The sequence below is a fragment of the Salvelinus alpinus genome, chromosome 34 (genome assembly GCF_045679555.1).
Source record: "Salvelinus alpinus chromosome 34, SLU_Salpinus.1, whole genome shotgun sequence".
NCBI classification, from domain to species: domain Eukaryota; kingdom Metazoa; phylum Chordata; class Actinopteri; order Salmoniformes; family Salmonidae; genus Salvelinus; species Salvelinus alpinus.
Genome location: NC_092119.1, coordinates 96393 through 109362, shown reverse-complemented (window position 1 = coordinate 109362; position 12970 = coordinate 96393). Strand labels below are relative to the sequence as shown.

Here is a 12970-nt window from a genome sequence, read left to right as displayed (position 1 = left end):
CCTTCGTTGCCCGGGCGGTGTGTTTGGGATCATTGTCATGCTGAAAGACCCAGCCACGTTCCATCTTCAATGCCCTTGCTGATGGTAGGCTTTGTTACTTTGGTCCCAGCTCTCTGCAGGTCATTCACTAGGTCCCCCCGTGTGGTCCTGGGATTTTTGCTCACCGTTCTTGTGATCATTTTAACCCCACGGGCTGAGATCTTGCGTGGAGCCCCAGATCGAGGGAGATTATCAGTGGTCTTGTATGTCTTCCATTTCCTAATAATTGCTCCCACAGTTGATTTCTTCAAACCAAGCTGCTTACCTATTGCAGATTCAGTCTTCCCAGCCTGGTGCAGGTCTACAATTTTGTTTCTGGTGTCCTTTGACAGCTCTTTGGTCTTGGCCATAGTGGAGTTTGGAGTGTGACTGTTTGAGGTTGTGGACAGGTGTCTTTTATACTGACAACAAGTTCAAACAGGTGCCATTAATACAGGTAACAAGTGGAGGACAGAGGAGCCTCTTAAAGAACCAGGTCTGTGAGTGCCAGAAATCTTGCTTGTTTGTAGGTGACCAAATACTTATTTTCCACCATAATTTGCAAATAAATAAATTAAAAATCCTACAATGTGATTTTCTGGATTTTTTTTTCTCATTTTGTCTGTCATAGTTGAAGTGTACCTATGATGAAAATTACAGGCCTCTCATCTTTTTAAGTGGGAGAACTTGCACAATTGGTGGCTGACTAAATACTTTTTTGCCCCACTGTACCTCTCCCCCTACTGTATTTATTTATTTTGCTCCTTTGCACCCCATTATTTCTATCCCTACCTCGCACATTCTTCCACTGCAAATCTACCATTCCAGTGTTTTACTTGCTATATTGTATTTACTTCGCCTCCATGGCCTTTTTTTGTTGCCTTTACCTCCCTTATCTCACCTCATTTGCTCACATTGTATCTAGACTTATTAATCTACTGTATTATTGACTGTATGTTTGTTTTACTCCATGTGTAACTCTGTGTTGTTGTTTGTGTCGAACTGCTTTGCTTTTTCTTGGCCAGGTCGCAATTGTAAATGAGAACTTGTTCTCAACTTGCCTACCTGGTTAAATAAAGGTGAAATAAAAAATTAAATAAAAACATCACCTGATTACATTTCCTGGTTACGTTACCTGGTTACATTACCTGGTTACATTACCTGGTTACAGTTCCTGGTTACGTTACCTGGTTACGTTACCTGGTTACGTTACCTGGTTACATTCCCTGATTACCTTACCTGGTTACATTACCTGGTTACATTACCAGGTTACGTTACCAGGTTACATTACCTGGTTACAATACCTGGTTACATTACCTTGTTACATTACCTTGTTACATTACCTGGTTACGTTACCTGGTTACGTTACCTGGTTACGTTACCTGGTTACGTTACCTGGTTACGTTACCTGGCTACGTTACCTGGCTACGTTACCTGGCTACGTTAGCTGGTTACGTTACCTGGTTACGTTACCTGGCTACGTTACCTGGCTACGTTACCTGGCTACGTTACCTGGCTACGTTACCTGGCTACGTTACCTGGCTACGTTACCTGGCTACGTTACCTGGCTACGTTAGCTGGTTACGTTACCCGGCTACGTTACCTGGTTACGTTACCCGGTTACGTTACCCGGCTACGTTACCCGGTTACGTTACCCGGTTACGTTACCTGGCTACGTTACCTGGTTACGTTACCTGGCTACGTTACCTGGCTACGTTACCCGGCTACATTACCCGGTTACGTTACCCGGCTACGTTACCCGGCTACGTTACCCGGTTACGTTACCCGGTTACGTTACCCGGTTACGTTACCCGGTTACGTTACCCGGTTACGTCACCTGGCTACGTTACCCGGCTACGTTACCTGGTTACGTTACCTGGCTACGTTACCTGGTTACGTTACCTGGTTACGTTACCTGGTTACGTTACCTGGTTACGTTACCTGGCTACGTTACCTGGCTACGTTACCTGGCTACGTTACCTGGCTACGTTACCTGGTTACGTTACCTGGCTACGTTACCTGGCTACGTTACCTGGCTACGTTACCTGGCTACGTTACCTGGTTACGTTACCTGGCTACGTTACCTGGCTATGTTACCTGGTTACGTTACCTGGTTACATTACCTGGTTACGTTACCTTGTTTCATCAATGATGTCGCTCTTGCTGCTGGTGAGTCTCTGATCCACCTCTATGCAGACGACACCATTCTGTATACTTCTGGCCCTTCTTTGGACACTGTGTTAACAACCCTCCAGACGAGCTTCAATGCCATACAACTCTCCTTCAGTGGCCTCCAATTGCTCTTAAATACAAGTAAAACTAAATGAATGCTCTTCAACCGATCGCAGCCTGCACCTGCCCGCCCGTCCAGCATCACTACTCTGGACGGTTCTGACTTAGAATATGTGGACAACTACAAATACCTAGGTGTCTGGTTAGACTGTAAACTCTCCTTCCAGACTCACATCAAATATCTCCAATCCAAAGTTAAATCTAGAATTGGCTTCCTATTTCGCAACAAAGCATCCTTCACTCATGCTGCCAAACATACCCTTGTAAAACTGACCATCCTACCGATCCTCGACTTCGGCGATGTCATTTACAAAATAGCCTCCAATACCCAACTCAATAATTGGATGCAGTCTGTCACAGTGCCATCTGTTTTGTCACCAAAGCCCCATATATTATCCACCACTGCGACCTGTACGCTCTCGTTGGCTGGCCCTTGCTTCATACTCGTCGCCAAACCCACTGGCTCCAGGTCATCTACAAGACCCTGCTAGGTAAAGTCCCCCCTTATCTCAGCTCGCTGGTCACCATAGCAGCACCCACCTGTAGCACGCGCTCCAGCAGGTATATCTCTCTGGTCACCCCCAAAACCAATTCTTCCTTTGGCCGCCTCTCCTTCCAGTTCTCTGCTGCCAATGACTGGAACGAACTACAAAAATCTCTAAAACTGGAAACGCTTATCTCCCTCACTAGCTTTAAGCACCAGCTGTCAGAGCAGCTCACAGATTACTGCACCTGTACATAGCCCATCTGCAAACAGCCCATCTATAATTTAGCCCAAACAACTACAGTGGGGCAAAAAAGTATTTAGTCAGCCACCAATTGTGCAAGTTCTCCCACTTAAAAAGATGAGAGAGGCCTGTAATTTTCATCATAGGTACACTTCAACTATGACAGACAAAATGAGAAAAAAAAATCCAGAAAATCACATTGTAGGATTTTTTATGAATTTATTTGCAAATTATGGTGGAAAATAAGTATTTGGTCGATAACAAAAGTTTATCTCAATACTTTGTTATATACCCTTTGTTGGCAATGACAGAGGTCAAACGTTTTCTGTAAGTCTTCACAAGGTTTTCACACACTGTTGCTGGTATTTTGGCCCATTCCTCCATGCAGATCTCCTCTAGAGCAGTGATGTTTTGGGGCTGTTGCTGGGCAACATGGACTTTCAACTCCCTCCAAAGATTTTCTATGGGGTTGAGATCTGGAGACTGGCTAGGCCACTCCAGGACCTTGAAATGCTTCTTACGAAGCCACTCCTTCGTTGCCCGGGCGGTGTGTTTGGGATCATTGTCATGCTGAAAGACCCAGCCACGTTCCATCTTCAATGCCCTTGCTGATGGTAGGCTTTGTTACTTTGGTCCCAGCTCTCTGCAGGTCATTCACTAGGTCCCCCCGTGTGGTCCTGGGATTTTTGCTCACCGTTCTTGTGATCATTTTAACCCCACGGGCTGAGATCTTGCGTGGAGCCCCAGATCGAGGGAGATTATCAGTGGTCTTGTATGTCTTCCATTTCCTAATAATTGCTCCCACAGTTGATTTCTTCAAACCAAGCTGCTTACCTATTGCAGATTCAGTCTTCCCAGCCTGGTGCAGGTCTACAATTTTGTTTCTGGTGTCCTTTGACAGCTCTTTGGTCTTGGCCATAGTGGAGTTTGGAGTGTGACTGTTTGAGGTTGTGGACAGGTGTCTTTTATACTGACAACAAGTTCAAACAGGTGCCATTAATACAGGTAACAAGTGGAGGACAGAGGAGCCTCTTAAAGAACCAGGTCTGTGAGTGCCAGAAATCTTGCTTGTTTGTAGGTGACCAAATACTTATTTTCCACCATAATTTGCAAATAAATAAATTAAAAATCCTACAATGTGATTTTCTGGATTTTTTTTTCTCATTTTGTCTGTCATAGTTGAAGTGTACCTATGATGAAAATTACAGGCCTCTCATCTTTTTAAGTGGGAGAACTTGCACAATTGGTGGCTGACTAAATACTTTTTTGCCCCACTGTACCTCTCCCCCTACTGTATTTATTTATTTTGCTCCTTTGCACCCCATTATTTCTATCCCTACCTCGCACATTCTTCCACTGCAAATCTACCATTCCAGTGTTTTACTTGCTATATTGTATTTACTTCGCCTCCATGGCCTTTTTTTGTTGCCTTTACCTCCCTTATCTCACCTCATTTGCTCACATTGTATCTAGACTTATTAATCTACTGTATTATTGACTGTATGTTTGTTTTACTCCATGTGTAACTCTGTGTTGTTGTTTGTGTCGAACTGCTTTGCTTTTTCTTGGCCAGGTCGCAATTGTAAATGAGAACTTGTTCTCAACTTGCCTACCTGGTTAAATAAAGGTGAAATAAAAAATTAAATAAAAACATCACCTGATTACATTTCCTGGTTACGTTACCTGGTTACATTACCTGGTTACATTACCTGGTTACAGTTCCTGGTTACGTTACCTGGTTACGTTACCTGGTTACGTTACCTGGTTACATTCCCTGATTACCTTACCTGGTTACATTACCTGATTACGTTACCAGGTTACATTACCTGGTTACAATACCTGGTTACATTACCTTGTTACATTACCTTGTTACATTACCTGGTTACGTTACCTGGTTACGTTACCTGGTTACAATACCTGGTTACATTACCTTGTTACATTACCTGGTTGCAATACCTTGTTACATTACCTGGTTACATTACCTTGTTACATTACCTTGTTACATTACCTGGTTACAATACCTTGTTACATTACCTGGTTACATTACCTGGTTACGTTACATTACCTGGTTACATTACCTGGTTACATTACCTGGTTACATTACCTGTATCAACAGTATCATCTGTATTACCATCCACAAAGCTCCACCCTCTCTCTCTGTTTTTAGATTACAATCGTAATCATTGGTTTAGTCCGTGAACCTGTGGGAGAAATGAACAAAGACTATCGCTATGGGATCCTGCTGTTGCCCCCGGACTGCGTTCGTCCCCTGTCCCCCCCAGACCCGTCTGTCCTCTCCACCACCGCAGCCCTCTTCCTCACCGCCCTGGTCATGATTCTGGGAGAGGTGAGAGGTGGTCCTGTGTAGCTCAGTAGGTAGAGCCTGGCACTTGCAACACCCTTTGTTGTGGGTACGATAACCTGCTGCCACCCAGTTGAAAATGATACTACTCTACGTACCTTTGGATAAAAGCCTCTGCAAATGCCATGTATCATATTACGATGTTATTATGTCAGGTGTTCTCCAGGAGGATCAGGAGGAAGATCTGCTCGTCCTTCTACAGAGACAGAGAGGAGGAACGAGCCTTGTACCTGCGGGACAAGATTCTATTAAAGCTGGAGGATGAGGGAAATATTTCATCGATCGGGGTATGGAATTTGTATTTTTTTGGTTATTTCATGTCTTTATGATGTCCATTCTTTAGATCAATCAATCAATCAGTAATGTGATTGATACAGTAAGTCAAATTGAAATCTACTTTATAGAAACTGGATGGAGGAACAGACCATACACCTCAGGAACAAGATTCTACTGCAGGCCAAAGAGGACTGAAAAAGAACAAGATTCTACTGCAGGCCAAAGATGACTGAAAAAGAACAAGATCATCTGCGTTCTAGATTTTGTAGATTGGTGTGTCAACATTTGTGCTGATCATCGTTTAGATCAATGTCGATCAATCATATACAATAATCAATTGATCAATCAATCATATATATTAATACATCATATATATTAATCAATCATATATATTAATCAATCAGATATATTATTAAATCAATCAATCATATACTGTACATTAATCAATCAATCATGTCAATAAGATCATTGACTTTAAATCTTATTAAAATCAGCATTACCTATCCATCTGACTCTGTGTTCAATGTAACCGTACACACTGACCAGAAAAACCCTGTGTGCCATTACACCACAAGTAATTTATCAAACATAATAACCATTACACTGCGGGAGAAAATGATTACAGTTCAGGAGCAAGGAGATTGTTCCAGAGGCTACTATATGGCCCTGTTGGGTTCCAGGTTATATCAGGACTACTATATGGCCCTGTTGGGTTCCAGGTTATATCAGGACTACTATATGGCCCTGTTGGGTTCCAGGTTATATCAGGACTACTATATGGCCCTGTTGGGTTCCAGGTTATATCAAGCCTGCTATATGGCCCTGTTGGGTTCCAGGTTATATCAAGCCTACTATATGGCCCTGTTGGGTTCCAGGTTATATCAAGCCTACTATATGGCCCTGTTGGGTTCCAGGTTATATCAAGCCTACTATATGGCCCTGTTGGGTTCCAGGTTATATCAAGCCTACTATATGGCCCTGTTGGGTTCCAGGTTATATCAGGACTACTATATGGCCCTGTTGGGTTCCAGGTTATATCAAGCCTACTATATGGCCCTGTTGGGTTCCAGGTTATATCAAGCCTGCTATATGGCCCTGTTGGGTTCCAGGTTATATCAAGCCTACTATATGGCCTTGTTGGGTTCCAGGTTATATCAGGACTACTATATGGCCCTGTTGGGTTCCAGGTTATATCAAGCCTACTATATGGCCCTGTTGGGTTCCAGGTTATATCAAGCCTACTATATGGCCCTGTTGGGTTCCAGGTTATATCAAGCCTACTATACAGCCCTGTTGGGTTCCAGTTTATATCAAGCCTACTATATGGCCCTGTTGGGTTCCAGGTTATATCAAGCCTACTATATGGCCCTGTTGGGTTCCAGTTTATATCAAGCCTACTATATGGCCCTGTTGGGTTCCAGTTTATATCAAGCCTACTATTTGGCCCTGTTGGGTTCCAGTTTATATCAAGCCTACTATATGGCCCTGTTGGGTTCCAGTTTATATCAAGCCTACTATATGGCCCTGTTGGGTTCCAGTTTATATCAAGCCTACTATATGGCCCTGTTGGGTTCCAGTTTATATCAAGCCTACTATATGGCCTTGTTGGGTTCCAGTTTATATCAAGCCTACTATATGGCCCTGTTGGGTTCCAGTTTATATCAAGCCTACTATATGGCCCTGTTGGGTTCCAGTTTATATCAAGCCTACTATATGGCCCTGTTGGGTTCCAGTTTATATCAAGCCTACTATATGGCCTTGTTGGGTTCCAGTTTATATCAAAAATACTATATGGCCCTGTTGGGTTCCAGTTTATATCAAGCCTACTATATGGCCCTGTTGGGTTCCAGTTTATATCAAGCCTACTATATGGCCCTGTTGGGTTCCAGTTTATATCAAGCCTACTATTTGGCCCTGTTGGGTTCCAGTTTATATCAAGCCTACTATTTGGCCCTGTTGGGTTCCAGTTTATATCAAGCCTACTATATGGCCCTGTTGGGTTCCAGTTTATATCAAGCCTACTATATGGCCCTGTTGGGTTCCAGTTTATATCAAGCCTACTATTTGGCCCTGTTGGGTTCCAGTTTATATCAAGCCTACTATATGGCCCTGTTGGGTTCCAGTTTATATCAAGCCTACTATATGGCCCTGTTGGGTTCCAGTTTATATCAAGCCTACTATACGGCCCTGTTGGGTTCCAGTTTATATCAAGCCTACTATATGGGCCTGTTGGGTTCCAGGTTATATCAAGCCTGCTATATGGCCCTGTTGGGTTCCAGTTTATATCAAGCCTACTATATGGCCCTGTTGGGTTCCAGTTTATATCAAGCCTACTATATGGCCCTGTTGGGTTCCAGTTTATATCAAGCCTACTATTTGGCCCTGTTGGGTTCCAGTTTATATCAAGCCTACTATATGGCCCTGTTGGGTTCCAGTTTATATCAAGCCTACTATATGGCCCTGTTGGGTTCCAGTTTATATCAAGCATACTATATGGCCCTGTTGGGTTCCAGTTTATATCAAGCCTACTATATGGCCTTGTTGGGTTCCAGTTTATATCAAGCCTACTATATGGCCCTGTTGGGTTCCAGTTTATATCAAGCCTACTATATGGCCCTGTTGGGTTCCAGTTTATATCAAGCCTACTATATGGCCCTGTTGGGTTCCAGTTTATATCAAGCCTACTATATGGCCTTGTTGGGTTCCAGTTTATATCAAGCCTACTATATGGCCCTGTTGGGTTCCAGTTTATATCAAGCCTACTATATGGCCCTGTTGGGTTCCAGTTTATATCAAGCCTACTATATGGCCCTGTTGGGTTCCAGTTTATATCAAGCCTACTATTTGGCCCTGTTGGGTTCCAGTTTATATCAAGCCTACTATTTGGCCCTGTTGGGTTCCAGTTTATATCAAGCCTACTATATGGCCCTGTTGGGTTCCAGTTTATATCAAGCCTACTATATGGCCCTGTTGGGTTCCAGTTTATATCAAGCCTACTATTTGGCCCTGTTGGGTTCCAGTTTATATCAAGCCTACTATATGGCCCTGTTGGGTTCCAGTTTATATCAAGCCTACTATATGGCCCTGTTGGGTTCCAGTTTATATCAAGCCTACTATACGGCCCTGTTGGGTTCCAGTTTATATCAAGCCTACTATATGGGCCTGTTGGGTTCCAGGTTATATCAAGCCTGCTATATGGCCCTGTTGGGTTCCAGTTTATATCAAGCCTACTATATGGCCCTGTTGGGTTCCAGTTTATATCAAGCCTACTATATGGCCCTTGTTGGGTTCCAGTTTATATCAAGCCTACTATATGGCCTTGTTGGGTTCCAGTTTATATCAAGCCTACTATATGGGCCTGTTGGGTTCCAGGTTATATCAAGCCTGCTATATGGCCTTGTTGGGTTCCAGTTTATATCAAGCCCACTATTTGGCCCTGTTGGGTTCCAGTTTATATCAAGCCTACTATATGGCCCTGTTGGGTTCCAGGTTATATCAAGCCTACTATATGGCCTTGTTGGGTTCCAGTTTATATCAAGCCTACTATATGGCCCTGTTGGGTTCCAGTTTATATCAAGCCTACTATACGGCCCTGTTGGGTTCCAGTTTATATCAAGCCTACTATATGGCCCTGTTGGGTTCCAGGTTATATCAAGACTACTATACGGCCCTGTTGGGTTCCAGTTTATATCAAGCCTACTATATGGCCCTGTTGGGTTCCAGTTTATATCAAGCCTACTATATGGCCCTGTTGGGTTCCAGTTTATATCAAGCCTACTATATGGCCCTGTTGGGTTCCAGGTTATATCAAGCCTACTATATGGCCCTGTTGGGTTCCAGTTTATATCAAGCCTACTATATGGCCCTGTTGGGTTCCAGTTTATATCAAGCCTGCTATATGGCCCTGTTGGGTTCCAGTTTATATCAAGCCTACTATACGGCCCTGTTGGGTTCCAGTTTATATCAAGCCTACTATATGGCCCTGTTGGGTTCCAGTTTATATCAAGCCTGCTATATGGCCCTGTTGGGTTCCAGTTTATATCAAGCCTACTATATGGCCCTGTTGGGTTCCAGTTTATATCAAGCCTACTATATGGCCCTGTTGGGTTCCAGTTTATATCAAGCCTGCTATATGGCCCGGTTGGGTTCCAGTTTATATCAAGCCTGCTATATGGGCCTTTTGGGTTCCAGTTTATATCAAGCCTACTATATGGCCCTGTTGGGTTCCAGTTTATATCAAGCCTACTATATGGCCCTGTTGGGTTCCAGTTTATATCAAGCCTACTATATGGCCCTTGTTGGGTTCCAGTTTATATCAAGCCTACTATATGGCCTTGTTGGGTTCCAGTTTATATCAAGCCTACTATATGGGCCTGTTGGGTTCCAGGTTATATCAAGCCTGCTATATGGCCTTGTTGGGTTCCAGTTTATATCAAGCCCACTATTTGGCCCTGTTGGGTTCCAGTTCATATCAAGCCTACTATATGGCCCTGTTGGGTTCCAGGTTATATCAAGCCTACTATATGGCCTTGTTGGGTTCCAGTTTATATCAAGCCTACTATATGGCCCTGTTGGGTTCCAGTTTATATCAAGCCTACTATACGGCCCTGTTGGGTTCCAGTTTATATCAAGCCTACTATATGGCCCTGTTGGGTTCCAGGTTATATCAAGACTACTATACGGCCCTGTTGGGTTCCAGTTTATATCAAGCCTACTATATGGCCCTGTTGGGTTCCAGTTTATATCAAGCCTACTATATGGCCCTGTTGGGTTCCAGTTTATATCAAGCCTACTATATGGCCCTGTTGGGTTCCAGGTTATATCAAGCCTACTATATGGCCCTGTTGGGTTCCAGTTTATATCAAGCCTACTATATGGCCCTGTTGGGTTCCAGTTTATATCAAGCCTGCTATATGGCCCTGTTGGGTTCCAGTTTATATCAAGCCTACTATACGGCCCTGTTGGGTTCCAGTTTATATCAAGCCTACTATATGGCCCTGTTGGGTTCCAGTTTATATCAAGCCTGCTATATGGCCCTGTTGGGTTCCAGTTTATATCAAGCCTACTATATGGCCCTGTTGGGTTCCAGTTTATATCAAGCCTACTATATGGCCCTGTTGGGTTCCAGTTTATATCAAGCCTGCTATATGGCCCGGTTGGGTTCCAGTTTATATCAAGCCTGCTATATGGGCCTTTTGGGTTCCAGTTTATATCAAGCCTACTATATGGCCCTGTTGGGTTCCAGTTTATATCAAGCCTACTATATGGCCCTGTTGGGTTCCAGTTTATATCAAGCCTGCTATATGGGCCTTTTGGGTTCCAGTTTATATCAAGCCTACTATATGGCCCTGTTGGGTTCCAGGTTATATCAAGCCTGCTATATGGCCCTGTTCGTTTCCAGGTTATATCAAGCCTGCTATATGGCCCTGTTGGGTTCCAGTTTATATCAAGCCTACTATATGGCCCCGTTGGGTTCCAGGTTATATCAAGTGGCTCCGATAACAAGGTATTTACATTGTACTTACAGTGTAATGGTGTAGAAATACACTGACTATACCAAACATTAAGAACACCTTCCTAATATTGAGTTGCACCCCCCCCCCCCCACCACCTCAAACCGGTGTTTCTGGCACTTACTGCCATACCCCATTCAAAGGCGCTTAAAACTTTTGTCTTGCCCATTCACCCTCTGAATGGCACACATACACCATCCATGTCTCAATTGTCTCAAGGCTTTAAAATCCTCCTTTAACCCCCTGTCTCCTCCCCTTCATCTACACTGATTGAAGTGGATTTAACAAGTGACATCAATAAGGGATCATACATTTCACCTGGATTCACCTGGTCAGTCCATGTCATGGAAAGAGCAGGTGTTCTTAATGTTTTGTATACTGAGTGTACATATTGTAACACACTGTATTCCCCTAATCAGTTGTCTGGCAAATAGTAAAATGAATCAACTCAAGGTAGTTTGTAAATACATTTTGATAATATAATTGCACACACACCAAATAGACATGCAGTTTCAAGAACTTTCCAAATAGTTAGACCAACATTACAACATCATAGAGCATATTATATTAGGGCATCTAGCTCATTGGGATCATGCAAATAGGATAACCAGCATTAATAAGTATCAACATGGCTGTTACTAAAAAAACATGACTGTTATTCAAAATAAGACAAACACAATTGGATCTATTTATAAAATGTACCACGGGCGCAACTTTACCTGGTGACGGGGACAGGGGGGGGGGTCATGTCTCCCCAACATTCTGAAATTGCATTTTTTTATTGTGTTCAGCCTGTTGGATTTAGGACAATGTGGACACCACAGAGCGGAATGACAGGTTGTGTGAAGCCTACTATATAGCCCTGTTGGGTTCCAGTTTATATCAAGCCTACTATTTGGCCCTGTTGGGTTCCAGTTTATATCAAGCCTACTATTTGGCCCTGTTGGGTTCCAGTTTATATCAAGCCTACTATATGGCCCTGTTGGGTTCCAGTTTATATCAAGCCTACTATATGGCCCTGTTGGGTTCCAGTTTATATCAAGCCTACTATTTGGCCCTGTTGGGTTCCAGTTTATATCAAGCCTACTATATGGCCCTGTTGGGTTCCAGTTTATATCAAGCCTACTATATGGCCCTGTTGGGTTCCAGTTTATATCAAGCCTACTATACGGCCCTGTTGGGTTCCAGTTTATATCAAGCCTACTATATGGGCCTGTTGGGTTCCAGGTTATATCAAGCCTGCTATATGGCCCTGTTGGGTTCCAGTTTATATCAAGCCTACTATATGGCCCTGTTGGGTTCCAGTTTATATCAAGCCTACTATATGGCCCTTGTTGGGTTCCAGTTTATATCAAGCCTACTATATGGCCTTGTTGGGTTCCAGTTTATATCAAGCCTACTATATGGGCCTGTTGGGTTCCAGGTTATATCAAGCCTGCTATATGGCCTTGTTGGGTTCCAGTTTATATCAAGCCCACTATTTGGCCCTGTTGGGTTCCAGTTTATATCAAGCCTACTATATGGCCCTGTTGGGTTCCAGGTTATATCAAGCCTACTATATGGCCTTGTTGGGTTCCAGTTTATATCAAGCCTACTATATGGCCCTGTTGGGTTCCAGTTTATATCAAGCCTACTATACGGCCCTGTTGGGTTCCAGTTTATATCAAGCCTACTATACGGCCCTGTTGGGTTCCAGTTTATATCAAGCCTACTATATGGCCCTGTTGGGTTCCAGTTTATATCAAGCCTACTATATGGCCCTGTTGGGTTCCAGTTTATAT

At 43.4% G+C, this 12970-nt stretch overlaps 2 protein-coding genes across 4 annotated transcripts in view; both read left to right on the top strand.

The window, feature by feature from the left end:
• The window catches only part of LOC139563644 (osteoclast stimulatory transmembrane protein-like), a 28684-nt gene extending 22503 nt beyond the window's left edge, over positions 1–6181 (top strand). For all 3 annotated transcript variants that reach the window (XM_071382487.1, XM_071382489.1, XM_071382488.1), the window contains 3 exons: positions 5206–5385; positions 5556–5687; positions 5805–6181. In XM_071382487.1, coding sequence (XP_071238588.1) covers positions 5206–5385; positions 5556–5687; positions 5805–5909 — 417 coding nt within the window. In that variant the 3' untranslated portion in view covers positions 5910–6181. The remainder of the gene's footprint in view (positions 1–5205; positions 5386–5555; positions 5688–5804) is intronic.
• Positions 1–12970, top strand: part of mrps26 (mitochondrial ribosomal protein S26) — a 197241-nt gene that overhangs the window by 158856 nt on the left and 25415 nt on the right. The window lies entirely within an intron of this gene.